A 25,023-nucleotide genomic window follows, 5' to 3' on the forward strand; every position below is an offset into this window, starting at 1 on the left:
GGTTTTTTTTTTGCCAGTGTTTGTTACAATGTTGAGGGCCTGGTAGCTCCCACAACAATAAAGTGTTACAAAAGCCATGTCAAAACAAGACACGCATTGATGAAACTAAAAGACTTATAAAAATATGTCAGATCAGTTGGCTTTGTCAGTGTTTGTTTATTTTCATGCTTCCCATAATCGTGTTGAAAATGGTTACACTGATTTGGGAAATACTAGCATGCATCAAAACATTTTACTAAATGACACCTCATTTGCATCTAATCAGAGAGCATTCTGGGAGCATTATACTTAGCCTCCTAGCCTAAACTTTTCAAACATGTGTATACACGTTTTTTTTATTTGTACTGGAACCAACGTCAGTAGTGAAGTATGACCTTAAAACATTTATTTACAGCACTCACCCTAATAATGAAGGTTTTCAAATAATGAACCATAAATACAAGTTCGAACAGCATTGTCTTTTGGAAACACATTACCTCAACTGTAGAGAGTTCCACTCTCTGTAAACAGGCAGCCAAAGGGTTTGTGCTGCAGAGGGTTGGGCCTACTTGTCCCAAGGACAAAGTAAACATAAAAACTTGTTGCCCTTGACCCCAAACAAGATGTCCCGGGCGTAGGGTCACAACCTGTATTAGTTTGCCTCTACTTTCACCTTATCTGACTCCTTATGAAGAGGTGCCCTAATAAGGTTGACCACCAATGCTAATTTTCCTTCAAGGGCCACCCTGGGAACTTGGATTGCTGCCAGAAGGTCTGTCCGCAAGTGCTCATTAGCCTCTGTGGCACTTGGATGCCAAAGCCGGGATGGCATACTGCCTATACTTCCTCATGAGGAGAGCCCATGTAGAGTAATGCCTGCTTCATTTCTACAGAGGGCCCCCCCATCTCCGGAGTCCCCAGTGCACTGGCTAGGATGGCTCACCCCTCGGGCCAAGTCGCAGACCACTCAATCGTCAACACCTTCACAGACTCCACTCACCGAAGTCCTCTTCTCCAGAGGCCAGCAAAGGACCACTTCCAGGCGCTAGGACCCAACACCCTGCCTGTGGTTTGCTACTGGTCTCCGCTACTCCTGTTCAGCAACGCAGCTCCCCAGCCCGTCCCAGATAGCTCCTGGGCAAATGCTTGCACGTGACAACTTTCTCCCCAGGTTAGGGGTCCAAGAAACTAGTGCAGCTCCTAGTCTGCTGTCCTAGTTCTTCTCAGCACGGGCCCCCCTCTTGTTGAGTTACAATGACCCCAGCCAGGTCATTCAGGCAAGCATTTTTTCATGGCTGTGCCCCCGTTGGCAGCCAGTGAGTCCTCCCAGATCCGTCTCCAGCCGCAGGCAGACAGGAGGTTAGCAGAGGAGCCTCTTGTCCCTCCCCAGGTTCCACCCCCACAAAGTGGCTCTGGGCGGGCTCCACTGGCACGAGCTTCTTCAGACCTCCACAGGCCTCGGGGGGTCCATGCCCCTGCTAGTCAAAGGTGTCACCATGTAGTGTGGAGGGAGATGCGGGCCCACAGCAACAGGGCACACAAGCACCCACCCCACCCTCCCTTTCCGCCTTCCTCGCCGCCCATGTCCAACCCTCCAAGGGATAAAGAGCGGGGCCAACTACCACTGTGTGGGTCCCAAGGGCCAGCCACCTCACAACAGGGCACACTGCCACCCCCTCTGCCTAACACGCGGCTGGACAGTTTTTCTCTCTGGCAGGCAGTTTACTCCCTGGTGGCAGTGGGCTTGGGCTGAATAGCGCCCTGCAGGGGGCCCATTGAGGGATCCCAGGCCCGATCAGGGTCCTCCTGTGTGCCTGCCCGGGGCAACCATTCCCTCTTCAATCTGCCTTCTCTGCCGCAGCCACTCCTTCGGTACCAGGAACGTGGCCCCTCTCCGAGGCCTACCAGCTCTCCCACCTCCAAGTTGCAGGATGAAGTGGACCACAGTGCAGAGCCTTCCCGCTGTCTTACCACACAGACGGATGTCCTGTTTTTGGGTAAGACAGCGCCTCGCAGCAGGTGGACACAGGTGCCACAAATTGCAAGTTAAGTGAGGCCGGACAAGAGCTCCTTAAGTACGCGTCCTGCCGCCCATCTTGCGTGGCCACGCCTCGCAGTGAACACATACTTAATAATTCTCGTAGTCATCTTTTGAGCTCCACTTTCAGAACCATCCCAGCTTGTTGGCAGGAATGAAGTACCAAGCAATCCAAAGGATCATATCTCCATGTTTTGTGAGCATTTAAAGGAGTAGGGCAGAGACATAGAACATAGAAAACAGACTTGCTTATACCCACATAGTCTGCAACTTTTTATTGTATGTGTACTGGACCGATATGGCATAAAGTCAATGATAGGTAACAAAACAAATTGATAATTCATTAACTTCAGATGAAAATCTTCACGAAAGCTTGCTCCTGATAATATTGTCTGTGGCAGTGGGCATATGAGTTAATGCCGGTCCAAACATGTGAACGTTTACTAAATTATGATTTATCCTCTTAATACAAAATTATGTTGAACTTACTTTAAATTGGGTATCATTTGTAGTGATAAAATGTTTCCTTTACATTAAGTGGATGTATTGACGAATGGTGCTCTGGCTCCTCAGGGAGGTTGTGGTAGAACAGATCTTACCCCTTGCTCTCATTTTTGCACGAGGTCTCCTACATGCGAAGACAGACAGGGAAATGCAGGACAAGTTTCAATATGTTTTTTTTTAATCAACTGCATTCTATTTAAAAAAAAAAAAAAAAAAATGTGATACACCTGCGTGCTTATGCGACTTTCTTTCTTCCTGCACCTTCAAGCGTGGATCCGGAGCTCCACTCCCGATTTTGTTTGTCTTCCTACAACTCCAAAACTTTCCTTTAATATGTTAGGGGACAATCTCCCTACTGACTACAATAATAACTATTCCTTTCCAACACTGTAAGAAGCAGATGTCTGTCATGGACCTGCAAAAGGTGTGTCTTCGCTGCTTGGGCTCCAGATAACTCCAAATTGTGTGATGAGTGCTCCCTTATTGATTTGAGACCTTGAGGCGAAGTTTTCTTGCTGAATGCAAGATGTGGTGCCCATATTCGTGCCAGACATAATGCCATTCCTGTGACTCCTCCACTTTCCACTTGAAATTCTCAGCTAAGTCAAAGTCCAAGAGCAAGCATAAGAAAATGAATTTGATCTCAAACTTATCCTGCCACTCTGGCTCTAGATGAAAGGTACGGGAGTGTCATGATGTAAATAATATTCCATTGATGTCTCTGGCCACGGAAACTATTCTTTAGTTGGTCCTGATCTGCCTAGAGTTTCCTTGGTGGTTGTTGAGCCTGCAGCAGGTTGAGGCCTTCAAAGAGGTCATGACTCATGCTTCGAATTTTCAGTGGACCTTCAATCGGTTTACCGTGAGTTTTTGGTGGTGGTGGTGGTGGTGGTGCTGGGGGGGGGGGGGGGGGGAGGGAAGGGGGGAGTGAGAGAGGGTCTCCCTCTCTGTCATAGTCTGACCTCTCAGGGCCTGTACTGCCTCGGATACAGACTTCCACTCCAGCCAAGGAATCTTCTAATCTTCCCATCTTCCCTCCACTGATGCCGACCCCACCAGTACCGGTGGATGGTGTGGTGATGATGATGATGCCCATGTTGGATCCTGGACACACTGCAACGTAAACTGGTGTTGCAATATCAAAATACTAAAGCACAGCCAGTTGTCATGTAGCCTGTCCCTAACCCTGTGCTTCTCCTGCATCACGGGTATCAGCAGAGTCTGCATTATATTTTTGGGTCTTATTTTGATCCTGTGTCTGAACAGGGTGCTCACCATGGTATTGATGGCAGGATGGGGGGTGTTTGGGTGGGGGATGGTATTTCTCCTCCATCATTATAGTGATGATGCCTTATTTCTTGATTTATCAAATGCTTGTATGCTTGATCCCTCTCCTGAGGCATAGCTGGACTTACCAGATGGACAGCAAATGGAAGAAAGTTCCTCATTACCGGTAGTGGTTTGCAGGGCAGCCACTGTACTTGCATTACAGCTGCTCTCCATTGGTATTAAGACAAATATTCTGACAGAAATATAGCTGCCTGGGCCTGCGACATCTGAGCCCTGTTGCTCGTTCAATGACTTCCTCCCAGATATTTTGATGGCTATCTGGTTGAAAGTAGGTTCTGGACTGCTGCCAGCCAGCAGGTGGCTACATGCAGGCGACTGGGGCCCAGTGATCCAGGTTTTCGCACTAAGCGTCTTGTTCCGGAAAGTCTCACTGTCTAGACTTCCACCATTAAGATGAACCCTAATTCATTTCTGGCTGGAGAATCCAAAGAAGCCTGGTACCCCTCTTTGCTAATGCAGCCTGTCTATTAGGCATATACACACATGCCCTTTGGGACCTGGCCAAAGATATCTTGCTGGCAGTCTTTGAAGATCTAACAGCCCAGACAGTCCATGGATGACAGGATGCAGGTAAGTATGTCATTCATGCTTGTTTGAATACCACAGATTTCCTTGGCAGGGCAGTTGGTATCAGCATTGTCCTTTGTAGCTATGCTGCGATGGGTTCCGCAGGTTCCTCACTAATGTAAAGGCATTGCTCATGCATATGCGCTTTGATGGTTCTCACATTTAAGGAGAGAAGTAGGACTCTGCTTTGCAACACTTTAACGACAGCAGAACTACTGTGAGTTCCTTGGAGAGATTGACCACTGGAAAACCTTTTCCTCACCAGTTCTGGAAATTCAGCGGCTATGCTGCAGGGCTGGTGTATAGGCAGAGACTGTATTCCCAACTGGTGTTGCAGCAGAAAGCTCAGAACGTTTGGGGCTGCTGGCACGGAAGTGCCCGTGTGTGGGCCAGCACTGGCACAAGTCCTCCAACTCCTGTTCGCCTGCTACAGCAGCCAGTTAACCACTTTAAGTTTGTCTCCGGCATACAGGCCCAACCAATAGTTGGCAGTCCATCTAATCTGACAGAGGGGAGTCTTGCAAAGTGTTCAAAAAGGCTACTCCTCACCTTTTCTTTCCTCCTCACCCATTATCCCTCCCATACAGAACAAATTTCAGACACATCAGTACACCTATTGCTCTCATTGGGTGCTGCAGGGACGATACGGTATACAGACACAACGTCCGGGATTGTTTTTCCAGCTACTTCCTTGTCCTAAGAAAGGATTGGTGCCTCAGGCCTCTCTTGAGCCTCCTGTTCCGGACTGTATTCCTGCAAAAAGGCAGGTTCAAAATGCTCACATTGGTCCTATACTTTCCTCTATGGATGTGGATGGTGTACTTGGACTTTGATTATCCCTGTTGTGGGTTTAGTACGTAGAGCAGTTGTGGCAACTGCATACTGTGCTTAGTGAATTCAAAATTGTGACTAGACCTTTTAATCTGCAACTGGAATGGAGGGGAAGACTACTGATCCTCTCATGTAAAGTTTGACTTCTTTGTGCTTACCTAACATTTCAAGTGTATGGTGTGTGTTTGTGTGTAGCCTGCTTGGTACATGCGTGGTGTGAGTGAGTAAGAGTTAAGAGATCAGTTTTTGATACCTGTGGCCTACCCTTTATACACAATGGAGGTGACTTTTCCCCCATATAGTGGAAGTGTATTGCTGACGTTATTGAAGTTGGAAGGAAGAGACCTAGGCAATGAAGTTAGAGGAATGGTGACAGAAATTCTGTTGAGCCCGTTGCTTGGTAAGGAGTAGCTGATTAGTCTTTTGAATACTGCCATTTGGTAGACTGCAGCGGGTGAGGGTTCGGATTTATGACTCTTGTGCTAGGTGAAAGGAACTTCTAAGTGAGGGCCGGCCTTTTATCTCCTGTATTAAAGCTTTTTGTTAGCTAATAACAGTCAGGTGCAGAACCCTCACATCTTTTTGTGCCTCTAATGTGAATGCTCCAGGCTGGGCACTTCCATTTTGTGAGAAGCCTGTGTCTGAATAGCTGCCTGGAAAGGACACTTCAAAAGAGAACCACCCCAAACCCGATCGGACGATGCAGACCGTGGATACACATCTCTTGTCTGATTTGGCTGTGTGAATGTAGGACCTCACTAACCCTCTTGTTCAAAGTCCTCTATGGTCAAGTTAGGGAATCCTCTGGAGAGTACTCGGAGGGCTGCTGTCCAGCCAGGGTTGGTGTCTGGCTGACACCCAGCTTCCCAGAGGTGGTTTTGGAGGAGTCTGGAATGAGAAGGGAGGTCTTGGGGGCAGGGGGGATATGAGACAATCACCTGGGTATGACTAGGTGCTAGAGAGCCTGTATCCCTATTGTGACATGCTTACATTCCTGCCTGCTTAGTGGGAGAGGGAAGGAGCCTACTAGCCTTGTGACTATTCAGGAGGAGTAAGATGCAGGATGTCCCTGGTGTCTGTGGAGCACCCAGAAGAAGAGCCCAGTGACTGTGAACCTACAGTCTCTATAATGCGGTTCCAGGTTGGAACTGTGAAGACTGAGACCATGACTGCTGTGGCCCAGTTGGGACTGTGTTTGAGAGTCAAGATAATCTGTGCCTTGACCAGCAAATCTGTTGTGTGTGGCTGCATCATCACTGGAGTATTAACCTGTGTGTGACCACATCATGACCAGAAGAACCAGTGGGACTTCAACAGCTGGTGCTTGTGGTGCCCCGTTGTAATGGTCATGACGTCAGCTGGAAATTAAGCTACATGAGTGAGACCTATAAGTGTAAGGGGGAAAAAGTATAATGAAGGACAGTGGATGGGGGAATTGGGGGACATTGCAATGGGAAACTGCATGTGGATTGGAAGAGGAGACTGTGGGGAGGGATGGAATTGGTAACTGATCAGAGTGGTTGGTAGGAGAGGAAGCACAAATCAGTGGTTGCTCCCAGTACAGCTGGGAGAAGCATGCACCATCATGGTAAAAGTGAAGACCACAGGGCTTCGACATAGAAGGACCAGAGGGAAAACTGAAAGGTGTGAACATTGGGTATGTACAAAAGTGGTCTGCAGGGGGGGGCCAGCAGACTGCCAAGATTGGACAAGGGTAAAGCAGGAAGGGTAGAGATGACCACGGGGTCAGTCCGACAAGGTTGTGATAGGGAAAGGGGTGAAGCACAATGAGCTATAATGTACAGGTGGGAGTTGGAGATAGTGGTGAGGCTGGGAGATCAGAAGGATCTGAACTGGGAGGGATCTCTGAAGGTGATGCATAACAAAGATCAGTCTGATTAAATGGATTATGATTACTTAAAAATATAGTTACAATTTGTCATTGTAATTTTGTATAGGTTGCCATGGCCAGCCTCATGCAGTAACAATTAACTATACCTGTCATCTGACTTTGGTTCTCCTAATAACAAAAACCTAAGGGGAAAGATAAAATAATTTTCCTATGTTATAGTCATGCAAATGCTATATTGGAATTAATCAGTTTGTTACTTTTTCAGGCTTACACCTTTCCAGTTCAGCCAACCTTTGTCGAAGAAACAGACAGATGTCTTCCTGTAGTTTTAAGCAATAACCCTCCTCCCATTGTGAAGGTATTTGATTATTTGTGTTTCTTTGCACACATTTTCATTGTAGTCCTTTTTAACCAACTGATTACTGCCATGTTTATTTTTGGCCATGCGCCATGTATTTTACTAGATACTTAAAGGCATCCAATGAAATTTTCAACTGGTACATTCAGAATTTTTGTCTTTGTTAAATATTGGACACTGTAATTAAAGGCACATGCCTACTTGTACCATCTCATGTTAGTGCAGTGCATGTATTTTGCATCTTCAAACATGATGGCTGTCCAACCGAGCTCACACATAGCCTTCTTACTTCAGGCCTGGTGTAAAGGCCACACGCCATAATAAACTTTGTGTTAAAAAAAGAAAATCCTCATGTACCTTTTTGTTGTCCAGTTGGAGTTTTCAAACTGTCTGAAAGTGGGCATGTTACTCCATTCAAGAATCTTTTTAAAGATTTCACTGGTCTATCTGAAATTGGAGACTGCTTATTCTTGCCTTTTAATTAACTGTAAGAGCCTGACTTTGCCGTAGTCATTAGAAGCAGATAGTTTCCTAGGTGAGGTTTCTTTTGGCAAAACACTGCTCAAAATAAGTCCTGGGACATTGGAGCTAAACTAATATTTCTCATTGAAAACTGCTTGCCTTTGAAGAAAGTGTGAATTTTGAGATAGCCTCAACTTTGAAAATCTCTCATATAGTTTCTAACGAATGCATTCCCCCCTCCCCCCCAACCATCTAATAAGAGTGCATCACTAATTTGTGGAAGACCATTATTTAGCCTCACTTGTACTATCCTCACTGTAGTCCATTTTATATAGTTGAATCATTGGTGCACTTGAGATTTGAGTGGCATTACAATCTATGAACTAGACTGTGTAGTGAATCACATCAAGGGGTGCAAACCAGTTTCCTATGAAGAACAGTTTAGCACAGCGTTTCTGCCAAGTCTTTGAGAGCCTGTGATGGAAGCGATCTTTTCCCGGTCCTGTTCACCTTTAACACTGTGATCACCTCTGCAATGATGTTAGAATGCCTGGAAAGTCAGTTCAGTGGAAGACTTGTGTTTTCTGTGGGGAGGCATGTTCTATTCTAATGGGCCCATTTTCTTTTTAAAAAACAACTGTTTGTTTCCTTTAGTAATACATTCCACGCCATTGAGAACAGTAGGCCTACACTCAGGTGGGTTGAAGCACAGCAAGTAAGAGCATTGGTAAGCAAAGTAGAGTCATATGAGATAGTTATACTTGGCAACAAATAAAAATCCAACTGTAATTGGTCCCAGACCCATCTTATCTTCCTTAACAAAGTTTGATGAACCACCTCCCACTCCCCTGCCCAGAGTAGTTTAGTTGTCATTATCAAGCCTATACCAGACGAGGTCTGCCAGGAACCCAAGATCATTTTTAATACATGCCTCATATACCTGCTGTCATGGTAAAACGTCCATACCGCTCCGCCATTTGCCCAGAGAAGGGGGCTCCCCAGACAGCTAACTGGGCACATTGTCTTTTGTCCAAAATACAGGCAAAGCCCACAAAGGTGCTGTTGTATCTAGGACCACCCCTGTATCCAATATGCTAAGGAGGGCAACCTTTGGCTGTGGCTCGGCCAGACCTCCCAGCACCGCCTGCTGGGCACACTTGACTCTGCACCAGTGCCTTTTGGATCACAGGACCAGACCATGTGCAGAAAAGTACCCTGTTCTTGATCTTACCTGGTGCCTACCAGAGTGGGACTATGCCCCATTTTCCATAGTCTGTCTGGCATAAGGTATGTCCTATGCACGTAATAAAGGTGATCAACTGCAGTCGTGCAGAGATGAAAAGCCTCATGCGAGCTTTACAATAGCTCTCAAGTCTCTCCAGTTGTTGTCTAAATTGTCCTCCTGCCGTCTAGCTCTCAGTGAGACCGTAGGATCAGATCCGTTAAGTATAATGGCTTGGTATAGATTGCGAGTGCCCAGTTTCCCCAATGGTTCTAAGGTTAACCTGGCCTTTAGGGACATGTGATCCTCTATAGCACTTGGGCCATGGCTTAGTTGTTCTAGGAAACTACACAGCTGCAGGTACCAGCAAAACTGTGAAGTGTGTAGCTTGTCTTCAGTTTTAAGTTCGGCAAAGGATTTCAATGTGCTTCGGGCCCATACATCACAGAGTTTGGAGATGCCAATGCAGTCACAATTCCAGAAGTTGCTCATTCTACCTGTGTTGGAAAGCCAGTGACTCAACCATAGTGAAGTCTCCCTGGTAGGCCTCTAATGCCATTTAATGTGTCTCACGGTAGTGCCCTAAACGTGTAGCGTTGTTTTTGTCACCTCTGGTAGGTGCAATGGTCCCTTGTATTGAAGGACCTCTAACGTAAGTGGTAGGTTGGCTCCCTCCTGTTCCCAGATGGATGGCCGTGAGGTGAGCATTGGTAGTAGGTAATGTGGTTGCACCCATCCCACCATTATATGGGTTGTGTATGATTTTTGTCAAAAGTGTTACAAGCTTGCTTGCCTCTCCAGATATAAGACTCATAGGAAGACTGCGGTCTTTGAAGCGTTGTGACTGGGATCTCATACAGGTAGTTTTGTAACATGTTCAGCCACCTGGGCAGTGCCACCATTTTGTAAAGGGATATTTTTCCCAGGGATGAGAGTAGTAGGGAAGCCCATCTTTTCAAGGCCCTGTCTGTTTTCTCTTGGAGTGGGTGTATATCGAGGCTCCAATCCTGCTGATGGTGCAGGGAAATAAGTATGTCTAAGTATTTGAAAGTGGCCCAGCGTACCTGCAGTTGGGACAAATGCCTCTACAGGGTGATCCGTCCCTTGCAGGGGACCAGAACCGACTTGGCGCAGTTGACCACCAAGCCAGTGACCATGCGTAGAGTCTCCGGAACGAAAGTATTCTGGGACTAGTCTCCTCTGGGTGGCTCAGAAACAATAGCATCCCTTATGTATATAGGGATATGCAGTTTTCAACCAACCTCCTCCAGTTCAGGCTCTAAAGACTGGCATCTCTGCACATCCATTCGAACAGCAGTGGGACAGGGGGCACCGCTGTCTGGTTCCCCACTCGATAGGGAAGGGGGATGAGGGCACTGTTGACCCTGGCCCAGAAAGCAAACCATGAGTATGAAGTGGGGGCCAAAGTTCATCCTATGAAAGACTTGGAACATGAAGTCCCAGTGGACTGAATCGAAGGCCTTCTTGAAGTGTAGAAATGCCAATGCAGAGGGCTCCTTGATCTCCCTTTGCCCTTCTCGTGGAGCCTTCGAAGGCAGTGTGAGGTGCATTTCACAGGAATGAAACAAGTTTGTTCTTCATGTACCAGTGACCGAATAACCCCCACCAGTCTGCCAGCCAGGATCATGGCCAGAATTTCATACTGAGGAGAGAGATCGACCTGTTGCAAAAAATAGATCCCACTCCAAGTTGCAGGCCCATTTGTGATTCATTCAAGAGAGTCCTGTTCCTGCTGAAAGTCTTCCAGTAAGTCAAAGGCATACTATGAGCACAGGAAGGCCAAGCGGGACACAACTACATCCTGGGACCATTTAGGTAAAAAGGTGTGATGGTGTAATTGGGTCTTAACCCACAAGCGTCTTCTGACTTCAAACCAGTCCAGAAGTTGGTCCCAACATCCCCAACCTTCCCCTGCCATCATTGATTCCCCTGAAAATTGCTGCCTTCGATGAGCCTGTGCTGCAGCTTTGTCAGACTATTTTGACTCCTCCTAATACATCTTCGGCCTTCACAAATTTATGGGGGACAGGGGAGGTACAGTTGCACTTCTGCTGGCTGGCCCTCCCATGGCTCCATATGATCCCCATGGGTTATGGGCCCAATCCAGTGCTGGTCCACAGCAGTCCCTTCAGTGCTCATGTTGATTTACCGGCCCAGGACCTGATCTCAGCGTGGGTATCTGATCCTCTGCTTGCTCCAGGCCTGTGTCATGCTATGAGATCAAAAAGGTGCAACTATAGTCTAATCTTGGACATAAGTCTTGATGCTGGTACTATCAGAGGCTGGTGACCTTATATGGACGCAGTTCAGAGTATGCAAAATGTTTCCCCAGTCTGATAATGACAAGGAGAAGGACAGCTTGGTCCTCCTCACTATTGTTATGTTGGTTTATGTTAGAAATGGGGTCTTTGGTTGGTAGTCAGGTTACCCCCTGTCCAAGCAAGGACCCTCACTCTAGCCAGGGTAAAAGAGAATCACCCTCAGCCAGCCCCTGCTTACCCCCTTGGTAGCTTGGCACGAGCAGTAGGCTTAACTTCAGAGTGCTAGGTGTGAAGTATTTGTACCAACACACACAGTAACATAATGAAAACACTACAAAATGACACAACGCAGGTTTAGAAAAATAGAGAATATTTACCTAAACAAACCAAGACCAAAACGTCAAAAATCCACAATACACAAGCCAGGTTATCAATTTTAAAAGCAAGAAGAGTCTTTATGTAGTTTTAAACTAACACTGTTAGTGTGAAAATGTACTTTGGGTGTGTCAAAAATAACCCCACACGGGCGAGTGTGCGTCAAAAAGGGCTTGCGATGCGTCGATTTTACTCAACGCGAGACCTTGCATTGTTTCTCCTTTCGTCGGGTCGGGTGCGTCCTTTCTTCTCTCCGCAGGCGTCAATCCGGTCAGCACTCTCTGGTCCGGGCTGGCCTTGTGTTGTTTTTACACGCCAAGTGGTGTTTGCATCGGAAATTCAGCCGCGCGATGATCCAAAAACCACGCAGCGAGGGTTGCAATCTCCCAGCCTCCGTCAGCGATGCTGCGCGTCTTTTCTCCAGTTCCGTGCGTCGATTCTTCAGTGGCGTTACAGACTAGCGTTGATTTTCAGCCGCAAAGCAGGCGAGGCGTCGATTTCCCACCCGCAGATCGTAGTCACGTCAATCTTTTCCCTGCACGGCTTTCTGTGCGTGGATTTCTCCCTCTTAGGCTGCCAGCTTCTCCTTTCAGGGTCCCAGGAACTGGATGGGCACCACAGGGCGAGTAGGAGTCTCTCCAGAGACTCCAGTTGCTGGCAAAGAGAAGTCTTTGCTGTCCCTGAGTCTTCAAACAACAGGAGGCAAGCCCTTGGAGATCTTCACGAAATGGAAGGCACACAAAGTCCAGTCTTTGCCCTCTTACTCTGACAGAAGCAGCAGCTGTAGGATAGCTCCACAAAGCACAGTCACAGGCAGGCCAGCTCTTCTTCCTCAGCTCTTCTCCAGGCAGAGGTTCCTCTTGGTTTCTAGAAGTGTTCTAAAGTCTGTGGTTTTGGGTGCCCTTCTTATACCCAATTTCTCCTTTGAAGTAGGCCTACTTCAAAGCAATGTCTCTCTTGAATGTGAAATCCTGCCTTGCCCAGGCCAGGCCCCAGACACTCACCAGGGGGTTGGAGACTGCATTGTGGAAGGACAGGCACAGCCCTTTCAGGTGTGGGTGACCTCTCCTCCCTTTCCTCCTAGCACAGAAGGCTCATCAGGAAATGCAGACTACACCCCAGCTCCCTTTGTGTCACTGTCTAGTGTGAGGTGCAACCAGCCCAACTGTCCAACTGACCCAAACAGGGAATCCACAAACGGGCCGAGTCACAGAAAATGCTCACTTTCTAAAAGTGGCATTTTCATACACACAGTCTTAAAATCATCTTCACTGAAAGATTTATTTTCAAATTGTGAGCTGAGAGACCCCAAACTCACATGTCCATCCGCTCCCAAAGGGAATCTACACTTTAATCATATTTAAAGGTAGCCCCCATGTTAACCTATGAGAGGGACAAGTCTTGCAACAGTGAAAAACGAATTTAGCAATATTTCACTGTCAGGACATATAAAACACATTACTATATGTCCTACCTTAACCATACACTGCACCCTGCCCTTGGGGCTACCTAGGGCCTACCTTAGGGGTGCCTTGCATGTAAGAAAAGGGACGGTATAGGCCTGGCAAGTAGGTGCACTTGCCAAGTCGAATTTACAGTTAAAACTGCACACACAGACACTGCAGTGGCAGGTCTGGGATATGATTACAGAGCTACTTATGTGGGTGGCACAACCAGTGCTGCAGGCCCACTAGTAGCATTTGATTTACAGGCCCTGGGCACCTCTAGTGCACTGTACTAGGGACCTACTAATAAATCAAATATGCCAATCATGGATAAACCAATTACATACACATTTTGTAAAGGAGCACTTGCACTTTAGCACTGGTTAGCAGTGGTGAAGTGCCCAGAGTAACAAAAACAGCAAAATCACTAGTCCAGCACACATCAACAACCTGTGAAACAGAGGCAAAAAGTTAAGGGAGACCACGCCAAGGATGAAGTCCTAACAGTTTATAACTGGATTTAGAAAATGCCAGTGGGCTAGATACATCCTCCAGGACTGAGCTAGACTTGACCACCTGGCCTCCAGTGGACAAAAGTGCCTTTTTCACAGTTGTTGCGTAAAGGGCAGGAGAAGTGCTCAATTAACAATTGCCTTCTGTTGAAACCAAGGTAAACTTGTTCATTGAGATGCTTCAACCAGGTCCAACGTCTTTTGAGCCATTATTGCTGTTCATCGCAGCTCTTACAGACAACCTCATGACCACTTGGTCCAAAATGTGCTTGAATTCTTCAGCCAGTTGACCTGTTGCCCGATGACATAGGCTATCCACCCAGGGACCTCGATTTTCTGACCAGGAATACCCCTGAAAGCCAGATGCAAACATCAACAAACAAAGCCACTCCTGATGTCTTTCTGACCAATCCTCCGTATAGAGTGTTGAGATAAGTTGATGTCTTTGAAAAGAGATTCTTCACTTTGGCCACTTTGGCCTTAAGATTCCTGAACCTGGTGTACCTTCTGGGCATGTACATCCATGCTTTATTGTAAATGGCAATTTAAATCTTGCCAGCCTTCCTGGAAGACCTCAAGCCTTCGCTGGTTCAAACGATAGATAAGGACCTTAATGCAGTGAGGTATGTCTTGAGCGCTGGTTTGGATATCCTGGACTGTGTGAGCAGAGCTATTGGCATCATTCTAGTACAAGTACTCCTGTATGCAATCCACCTTGTTTATAAATACAATTGAGCCATTTCATGATCCTTGGCACACTTGTCTGGTGCCAAACACTTCTACCAGCTGTACAAGACGTTTAGGGATTAATCCAGAGGGCTATTCTGCAAACACCAGCCTTCCCAACATGTGCAGCTGCAGATGGGACAGTACTTTCAGGGCACAGGTTGTGGTGGCAGACAAGCCAGTTCATTCTAACAAAGAAAGCTCTCCTATAATCTGGTCTTCGGCCTCGTGGTCATCAGAACTCGGACCCTCACCAACCCCGTCCATACAGTCCAGTAACCTGGGAATCATGGTCGACAACAAACTATCCATGTCTAGCCAAGCCAATTCTGTTATCTCTTTTTGCTTCCACACACTCCAGACACTAGAAAACTCTGAAGGTGGCTTCCTCTCAACATTTGCCAAACAATCTCCCAGGCACTCACTTTCAAAGTACTTTGACTTGGAAGCACTTGAAAAGCACAGCATAACCTAGGCCCCATCAGCTTCCAAACTCCCCACTCCCCCCGACATATCGGACACCTCCACTAAGCCAGCCTCCTGATCCAAGATACCCTCTGCATTAGAGGAGCCAGAGCTGACTGCCGAGCCTTCTCGTACCTGGCTCCGAAAGTCTGGAACAAACTTCTCCTATAGATTAAGGCCACCAGCTCAGTCTTGAAACCCTGTAGAAACTAAAAACGTAGGTCTTCGCATAGGCCTGATCCTGACAGCATCCCCACCTTCTCACCAGATACCGTGAGATGCTGGGTGAGATGTGTGCTTTAAAAGTGCACTCAACATAATATAACACTCTTCTTCCTCCCCTGGTGCAACAGTTGCAAAGCTGCTTAAATTTTCCCTCACACTTTCAAAGTCAGCCATTCGGAGTCAAGATATGACATTTCCTCTCCGGCAGCAGAACCATATGTCAGACAGATACGTCTTAGAAATCACTCAAAGGGGCTACTCCCTACCTTTTATTTCCTCCCTGTCCAGTTTTCCATCCACTCTCCTTTTCCCCCACCCAGACATCACTGTTTTGACTGATGTGTCACTGCTATGGTTTGAGGGCGGTGACGTTTGGAAGAGATGGAATTCAAAAGCCTCTTCTCTCCAACTTGAAGCTAGCTGCACATCAGACTTTATGGAACTTAAGGCGATCCATTAGACCCTGAATGCCTTACTTCCATCCATGAAGGGGAGGCTAGTGCAGGTCCTTCCAGACAGCATGATAGTCAGGTGGAACTACTGCAAGAAGGACGGAGTGGCATAGTGGCCCCTCTGCCAGGAGGCTCTATGACTATGTAAGTGGCTGGACCAGTAGAACAATTTTCTGATAGTCAGGCATCTGGAATGGTCAGATGAGCTGAGCATATGTCGGCTGTCGGATCATGTGTGGCATCTCCAATCAGAGGTGGCAAGGGGAAGCTTTGACCAGTGGGGTATGCCTTGGTTAGATCAATTTACCAGCAGTAATAACATGCATTGTCAACTTTACTGTAAGCTGAAATTTCCTTCTTGAAAAGTCAGTAGTAGAATCATTGCAACTACAGTGTGTATTGGGTCTACTCTACAAATTCCTGCCATTGCCTCTCCTACTTAGAGTTTGGAGTAAATTCAGGACGGGACTACATCATCCTAGTACCCTGGTACTGGCCAAGAGAGCATGGTACCCAGACAGTCGCCTTGATATCCCCCTCTATAGGGCACGTGTTATTCATTATTCATTAACACATCAATGACAAATGTAGAATGTTCGCTAAATGGTGTGTTTCCTTGTAACATGATAGTCAACTCTGCTTGCACATATGTACAGTATTTAATCTAATCTGCATTCTCGGTTGTAAAATAATTTTTGCTGATTTGGTCAAGATTTCATGAACCAGTCAATGCCTACAGCCTCTTTATGAAGGACCCCTCTATGCAACCACTCTGGTGACATAAACCTGATGCCCAAGGACACCCCAGCACCCGCCCACCCTGGCCTCAGTAGAAGAGGACCGAAAGTGTCCCCATGCCTCTGAGCATCCCAAGATTTGAACCCTCTTGTTGGTTCACCCCTGTCCCCCAGCCTCTACCTGCCGTGCCTTTCTGACTGGACTGATCCCCATTGATTTCAATGGGGTACCTGACGCTGAACTACACCGCTGCACCCGGTAGCCCCAGTGCTGCTCGAGATGACCTGTTGGTGTGGCCTAGGAACCTGCCTCATACTCACCTTATGTCTTGAGGATTGGTCCTGTAAGTCACTGTTGAGTACCTACTTGCCGTATTTGTTTTTCTTCGATAGGATAGATAACATTGCTGCTTCAGAAAATTGCCCTGTTGACTTCTCAAAACTGTAATAATTTCTATTGCAAATCGTACTTACCTGATAGTATTGATTCAGGTGCCTTAACCTATATAAAGATACTTGTTTTTTTTTTGTAAATTGATGTAGATCTCCTTGTTGAGTAGTGGGTCTCATTTATAGACTGTGTGCCTACGAATGAATTGAATACTTACAATGCGCACTACCGCTCCCAAAGGAGCATCTTAGTGCTTTATGGAAGGCCACACAACTCACACACGTACAAGGTTCGAAACCTAAGAAGCACTTTCTTCAGAGGATGAGAGAATGTTACATAATATATTGGGATTGCAAATATCCACATATTTAACTGCTTCCGAAGTTTGCTTCGGAATCAACAAATCTTAATGAACCGGGAAGATGATTCCAGGCCGTGGTGCCTAGTACTGCAAAGGATTTACCTCCTCTAGTTCGTATTTTTAAGGGGGGGGGGGGCTTGAGCAGATTTGCATGTGTAGATCTCAAAGAACTGTTCGTAGTGTAGAAAGTGAACTTAGCCGATATATATCTCTGACCCGTAGCATTATAGGCTGTAAAATTCAGCAGGAGAATTTTGAACAGCACCCTTTTATATACTGGCAGCCAGTGTAAGACTGTCAGGGCCGCTGAAACAGAAGATCTGGGAATTTTTAGTACCAATCAGATGACTGCATGCTGAACAACTTGGAGTTTCTGAAAAGTCTGTTTAGAGGATCCAGCATACAGACTGTTACAGTAGTACAGTCTGAAAGTTATGAGTGTGCAGGCCACATTCCTTCTGGCTGCCAGTGGAAGATCAAAGAATTTCCTCAGTGTTTAACTTAAAACGTGACAGCCACTGTAAGGGCCTGAGGATGGAAAGACAGGTAAGAGATAAATATTACTGGCCACCTCCACATTTCTGGCAGAAGGGGGAGGGGAGGGGGAGAGGGAGCTGATTCCGGCTACCATTTGGAAGGGGTGAAAAAATTGGACATGCCAAACGGCATGATCTTTTTTCCGTATTACATATCAGATGGTTGGCTTGCATCTACTGGATGACTGTGGTGAGACAATTTTTAAAATTCAGCTCCGACCTAAAGGATGCTTTCTCCAGCGATATGATTAGCCGAGTATCATCCACATAAGAAATAGTGTCTATGCCAAAGGAGGTAATCAAATAAATCAAGGTGGACATGTAGATGTTAAATAACACAGGGTTCAACGATGAGCCTTGTGGGACTTCTGAGGTTACTGCTATTTCTGCAGAAGAACAGGGCCTCAGTGTGACCATTTGTCTCCGATCTGCAAGGAACGATTTTATCCATGAGAGTGTAGATCCAGAAATCCTGCACTCCTTGATCCTGTGGAGCAGGATGGCATGGGAGATGTTATCAAATGCAGAAGATAAGTCTAACAAAATCCACTGCATTGTTCCCTGCATCCAATGTCAATTTCATTGTATTGACTAGTATAACAGAGCAGATACAGTGGAGTGCTTAGTGCGGAAAACTGTCAGTCGTAGATGTATTAGACCCACTTTTTCTATGAACTAGATTAATTTGCCATTGACCTATTTTTCCACCATTTTGCTCAGTGCGGGGAGTAATGAGATTGGCCACAAATTGGACAGCTTAATAGGGCCCACTAACAGCTTTTTGTATGCAGGGGTTTTACAACTGCCAGCTTCCACTCTGCTGGCACCTCTGCTATGAGTTGTTCAAGCTCATTCATCACAGGGTTGACTATATTGACAGCGCTATGAAAACCCCAGGGGGGGAGGCAAACTGGGATCATTTGTCGATCCGGATTTACAGGACAAGATGGCCTGACTGGATTGGACTAGCTTAATTTCTTGAAAGGCTGACAGTGTTGAATCCTTCATTCGCGTAATCGTTTATGATGCTATCATTTTATCCTGGGTGACTGAGTTGTAAAGTCTTGTTGGATAGCTCAAACCTTCTTCTTTTTTTTTTTTTTTTAATTTGTTTTACAAGAAAGAGGATATCTGATTGTGTAACATTTGGGAGAATGTAATTTCCCTTGCCAATGCGTTAGGTTTAAGAAAAGAGATCTTAAAAATTATGGTTTGATCGGATTAAGTTTCTGCAAATTGGAGTGTAAAAATAAGCTTTTTGTTGCAGCCTTAATCAGCTTATGATTTTTAATGTTGTTTCAAAGGGGAGCAGGTCCTCTAGGTTATAGGCCTTCCGTCACTTTCATTCCAGTTGCTTGCAACACAAGCGTTGTTCAAATAAGGCAGGACTAAACCAAGGAGCTGAGGGCTGCGATTTAAGCTTTCTTTTTGGAGCGGTTACTGGCACTAATTTATTCACTGTGTGAGCAATCCAGTTATTAAATATACCCAATGTCTTCATTGATTTTTCCCTCCAGGACATGGATAGAATTAGATAAGGCCATCAGAAGTCTAGAGTCCGCAAACAGCTTACCCAAATAACGTGTTTTAGGAGAGTCAGAGACTGACAGGGGCGCAGGAAAATAACCTTGCTCCAGCCTGATTTTAAAAGGGGATAAGCATATGGTTAGACGCGGACTGCTGAATGGGAGCTTCGACTTTCAAATTGGGGATGTTTGAGCACACGCAGTCAAGGAAATGGCCTGCCGTGTATGTGTGTGGGTGCTACAAAAAGATGAAGCAGCCAAAAGATGCTTAAAGTGTCAAGAAAATGGACTAATTCAGGGTCATTAGTATGCTGCAGGTAGATTAAAATCTCCCAAGATCGTAAAGTTGACATGACATAAAGCAATAAAGGAGCTAGAGCTTTGCCCAAGAAGCCATGAAAGCATAACTTGTGCCTGGAGGCCGATTTATTAACCCACCCACCCCCCCCCCTGCAAAGGACTGGGAGGGGCTAGTCTTGGAGGTAAACCCCAAGCTTTTAGCCCCCTTCAAAGAGCCTAAGTCAAACGTGTAACCAGGAGGTAGGTGTAACCAGGAGGTAGGGCAATGGCATTGTCAGGGTTACACCACTCTTTAAGCCAGGACTCCGTGATAAACAAAAAGCCCAGCTGCAAGTCTGTAATCAGGTCTTGAACTTCCTGAGCTTGTTTTCTGAGAGAGCGAGCATTAATGAGGCCACCCAACAGTGCCTCTTCCCAATGGGACTGTGTTGTAACAAATGGTATTAAAGAGGAAATCCCAAAGCAGGCTTTACACTTAATACAGGAAAAAGGAGCTTCAATATCTAATGGGGAGAAGGCAAGATCACTATGTGAAATCGACTCATTACAGGCTTTGAAAAAGTCAGCAGACATGAGAATCCCTGGTGAGGAAAGGGCAGAGTGGCTGGCGCTGGTAGCAATCTGCAATCTGGCCGTGGACAGGTGCAGACGAGCTTGCCTTTTGGCGTCGGTGGCACACCTGCTGTATGCCAACAGTCTTTGCCCGTTAAAGTATGATTCCCTAAAAAAGAACTAGAGCGTCCAAACACCAAAAATGGTGGCTCCGAAAGTGCATATTATAATCAACCAGGAAGTAGGGTATTATTAAAAGTGCAATTTGCCTAAAGTACATAGTGGTTACAAGATATACATTTAAAAAAAAAACATTGTTAAAAACAGCCTCGTCATTCATTCCTAGCAGATATTTGTAAATGTACACAAGAACACCCCACATGATCATTGGTCTCGACGTGGCAATGGAAGGCTATCCGCTGTGCGCCCACAGCATTGGCCCATTGAAGTAAGATTCCCCAAAAAAAGAACTAGAGTGCCCAAAAAACAAAAATGGCTGCTCTCAAAGTCCGTATAATCAACCAGGAAGTAGGGTATTATTTAAAGTGCAATGTACCTAAAAAAAACATTGTGGTTCCAAGATATAAAGAATTTAAAAAACTCTTTGTTAAAAAACAGCCCCGCCATTCAGTTCTCAACAGATATTTGTAAACATACACAAGAGCAGCCCACGCGATCTGTGGCCTCGACGTGGCAGTCTAAGGCTATCCGCTATGGTAAATGTCTAACACTCCTCTCTGATAAGCCTAAGGCTGCTTGACCACACTGCCCCCTCAAAAAGAGCACCTTGGGATTGCTTGAGCAAGCCTACTTCCAGTATACCTCATTTAGGTATATTATAGAAAGAGCCAGCTTCCTATATTGGTGGTGCAGCAGCGGGGTACAAGACTTGACATTTGCTGTACCATTCAGTTAATAGGTGATACCACTAAGGAATCCAAAATTATATTTAATCAGGAAACTTTTTTTCCAATTTTCGATTTTTTTAAAATGTACTGTTAGAGCCTTATGTTAAGTCTCCCCAGTCCAAACTATTTAGAATTTGAAATCACTTTAGTTACTAAGGCCTTTTAGAAGTGTACTTAGATTTTTTTTTTTTTTGTAGTTTCTAAAAAGGTCCAAACTACTTTAAGACCATTACTGAGGCAGCAGGTTCATCCCAGGAGCTCAACCTGGGACCCTACCAAAACCTTAAGTTGGCCCAACTTAAAGCCCTCTGCCACGCGTGGAAACTTGCCAAGGGGCCTAAACCCACAAACGCCCATCTGCAGCAGCTGCTTGCAGAACTTGATACAGCCATGGCAAGCAAAGAAGCCCTTCATGAGGAGGAGGATGTGGAAGAGGATGATGAACCTCTCCACAACTCCACTAACAGTAACTCCATTGGGGACACTGATTGAGACAGTGAAGATGCTGATCTCCAAAGGTTAGTTAAGAGGATAGAATTAGAAACAAAACTCTTGTTTATAGAAAAACAGAGAGCTGAGTTGGGGCTAGGACCCATCTCTGGTGACATCAAAATTTTAAATAGCGAGAAAGAAGACACTTTTGGCACTAAGATCCCCAAAGGGATTGTTCCCAAATATGTAGAATATGTACACACACCAGAGCACAATGCAAAGCAGGGTTAAAAAGAGCTGCTGGACTCTGGATTAATGGCCCAGCCCTCAAAGATAAACAGTATGAAGTCTGGTAAGCCAACTTCTGAACAGTTGCAAGCTCAGTTCCCCGCTCCTCAGGGCAAGACACCTGTCAGCCCTTTAGGGAGCTGAGACCTTAGAAACTTTGGTCTTACATGACAGAGCTCCTGGGCCAAAGGGGTGCCCTCTAGGTAAGAGCTCTGCCAGAACAGAGGACCTGTCTCACTTTTGAAAGCCTGGGACAGAAAGCTGCTGACCAGGAAAAGGGAGCTGTTAGTGGCCCCCATCGAACCTGTTGGGAGGAAGGACTCCTGTATAGTGAGTCCAGAGACCCCAAACTTGGTGCTGCTAGGTGAGTGGTAGGTCCTTAGAAATGTAGAGAGTTTCTCCTCACCTTAGCACATGACGTCCCCCTAGCTGGGCATTTGGCCTGGTCAAAACGTGAAGTAGGTTAGCCCCTTAATTCTACTGCCCAGGCATGTCCCAGAAGGTGAAGGAGTTTTGCAACTACCTGTGTCATCTGTCAAGCCAGTGGCAAGACAGGTGGCCACCCGAAGGACCCCTTAACTCCACTTCCAGTGATTGAGGTTCCCTTTGAAAGAGCAGGGGTTGATGTTGTTGCCGCCCTAAACCCTCCAACAGCATTAGGGAGCAGAATTATACTGGTGATAGTGGGTCATGCCACCAGGTACCCTGAAACTGTACCTCTTAGGACTACTACTGCTCCTGCAGTTGCTATAGTCCTACTTAGTATGTTTACTAGAGTGGACTTCCCTAAGAAGGTGGTATTAGACGGCAGCAGTAACTTCATGTCTGCATACCACAAGGCGATGTATAATGAATGTGGAGTGACTCATAAGTTCACTACCCCCATATCACTCACAAGCAATTGGTTTAGTTGAGAGATTCAACACAGATATTGAAGGGCATGATTGGTGGCTCCCTGGGAAAACTCAGAAGAAGATGGGATATCCTGTTACCTCGCCTTCTTTTGTCTACAGAGAAGTGTCACAGAAGGGAGTAGGTTTTTACCCCCCCTTTGAGCTTTTGCTTGGTCATCTTGTAAGAGGACCATTGTGTTTGCTGAGGGAACACTATGAGAGACCTGTCAAAGAGCCCAAGCAAGATATTGCGTGTGTGCTTGGCCTACGTTCTAGGATGGCTGAGTACATGGAGAAAGCATCAAAAAACATTGAGGCCAGCCAAGAGCTCCAGAAGTTCTGTTATGACCAAAATGCTGCCAGGGTGAAATACCAATCAGGGCAGAAGGTCATCGTTGTGAACCACCTAAAACTCCTCCTTGGCAAGGCTGACATGGCCATGATGATGGTCACTGGTGAGGATCAGGAAGAAGAGTGAGCCTCTCCCTGACCTCCTCTCTCACAGTCCCAAAGATGGGTCTGTTGATGGAGTGGTCTTTTCAGACACCCTTACTGCCCAGTAGCAAGCTGACTGCAGGCAAGTCCTACAGCAATATGATGAGCTCTCTTCCTTCACTTCTGGTCAGACTTAACTGGTGTATCCACGATGTGGACACTGGGGACCATATACCTGTCAAGAGCAAAATATACAGGCAGTCTGACCAAGAGAAGGATAGCATCAGCATGCTGGAGTTAAAGGTAATTGAGCCCTCTGACATTCCGTGGGCCAGCCCAGTGGTCTTAGTCCCCAAACCTCATTCCAAGGGAGGTAAACTAGAGCTGAGGTTTTGTGCGGACTGTAGAAGACTCAATGCTGTCACCAATCCCAAGAGCAGATTAACGTTTGGTCAGGTTAGGGGCACCCAGATTTCTGAGTACATTTGATTTGACCCCAGGGTACTGGCAAATTGGTCTGACCTCTGGAGCAAAAGAGAGTTCAACATTCTTGACCCCCAGATGGGCATTACCAGTTCACTGTTATGCCATTAGGTTTAAAGAATGCCCCTACCGCCTTCCAAAGGTTGGTGAATGAAGTCATTGCTGGGTTAGGAATCTTTAGTGCAGCATATCTTGATGGTATTGCTGTCTTTAGCTCCAACTTGCAGGATCACCTGATCCATCTAGATAAGGTCCTTGAAGGCTCTGCGAAGTGCAGGGCTCACTATCAAGGCAAGTAAGTGCCAGATAGGGCAAGGTTGTATACTTGGACCACCTTATAGGTGGATGCCATTGTTCAGACACTACAACCCAAGATTCAGACAATTCTGCAGTGGGTAGCTCCAACCAGCCAGACCCACGTCTGGGCATTCCGTAGCTTGACTGGGTACTACAATTGGTTTCTGAAGGGGTATGGTTCCATTGTAGCCCACCCCTCATAGAATTGACCTCTAAGAAAATTCCAAAGAAATTAATTAAATTGGACAGTGAGCTGTCCAACATTTCGACACTCTGAAGGAAGCAATGTGCTCAGCACCCATTTTAAAAGCTCCAGATTATTCAAAGCACTTCATATTGCAGACTTATGCATCTGAACATGCGATAGGAGCGGTCCTATCCCAGACCAATGGTGATGGCCATGACCAACTTGTTGCATTCAATAGCAGGATTTTACTCCCCAGCGAGCATCGTTGGAGTGTCATTGAGAGGGAAGCCTTTGCTGTGGTCTGGTCCCTGAGGATGTTGAGACCATACCTCTTTGGTTCTCACTTCCTTGTTCAAACTGACCACATACCTCTCAGATGGCTGATGCAAATGAAAAGTGAAATCTCCAAACTGTTGAGGTGGCCCATCTCCCTACAGGGAATGGACTTTACAGTGGAACACAGACATGGGACTGACCACGCCAATGCAGATGGCTTTTCCAGGTTGTTCCACTTAGATAATGAAGACTCTTGGGAAAGGTTAGTCTCCTTCTCTTTTCGTGATGGTGGTTGTGTAGGAAAGTGCCCCTTTTTGACATGGTCACCCCCACTTTTTGCTTGGTATATGATACCATATTGACTGAAAGTGCAGTGGGTTCCTGCTATTCAGGTCCCCACTGGTGGATATTTCCCCAACACTGCAATTGTCCCCCAATTGGCAATACCTTTGGCACCCTTATAAGCCCCCAGTAAATGGTACCCCTGGCACCTAGGGCATGGATACCAAAGAGCTGCAGCATTTATTGTGCCTCCCTTAGTGACCCCTCACCTAGCACATGCAGACTGCCATTGCAGGCTCTGTGTTTTAGAGCATCTAAAAGTGAAAACACCACATGGCACACAGCTTGTGTGCTGTGTCCCCTAACACTGAATGCAATATATGTAAGTCCCCCCTACAGCAGGCCTTAAAGCCCTGAGGCAGAGTACCTTATATTACATATGAGGCCATATCTGCAAGAGCAGACTTGCCCCCTGCTATGTCTTTGTTGATTCT

The 25,023-nt window shown here is 46.3% G+C and overlaps 1 protein-coding gene across 1 annotated transcript in view; it reads left to right on the plus strand.

Annotated features, from left to right (window-relative positions):
- NDC1 (NDC1 transmembrane nucleoporin) overlaps positions 1–25,023 on the plus strand; it is a 168,252-nt gene that overhangs the window by 47,931 nt on the left and 95,298 nt on the right. The window contains exon 9 of the mRNA XM_069232644.1: positions 7,387–7,479. Within this exon, the coding sequence (XP_069088745.1) occupies positions 7,387–7,479 (93 nt within the window). The remainder of the gene's footprint in view (positions 1–7,386; positions 7,480–25,023) is intronic.

This window comes from Pleurodeles waltl, chromosome 4_2 (assembly GCF_031143425.1).
Source record: "Pleurodeles waltl isolate 20211129_DDA chromosome 4_2, aPleWal1.hap1.20221129, whole genome shotgun sequence".
Taxonomy (NCBI): Eukaryota; Metazoa; Chordata; class Amphibia; order Caudata; family Salamandridae; genus Pleurodeles; species Pleurodeles waltl.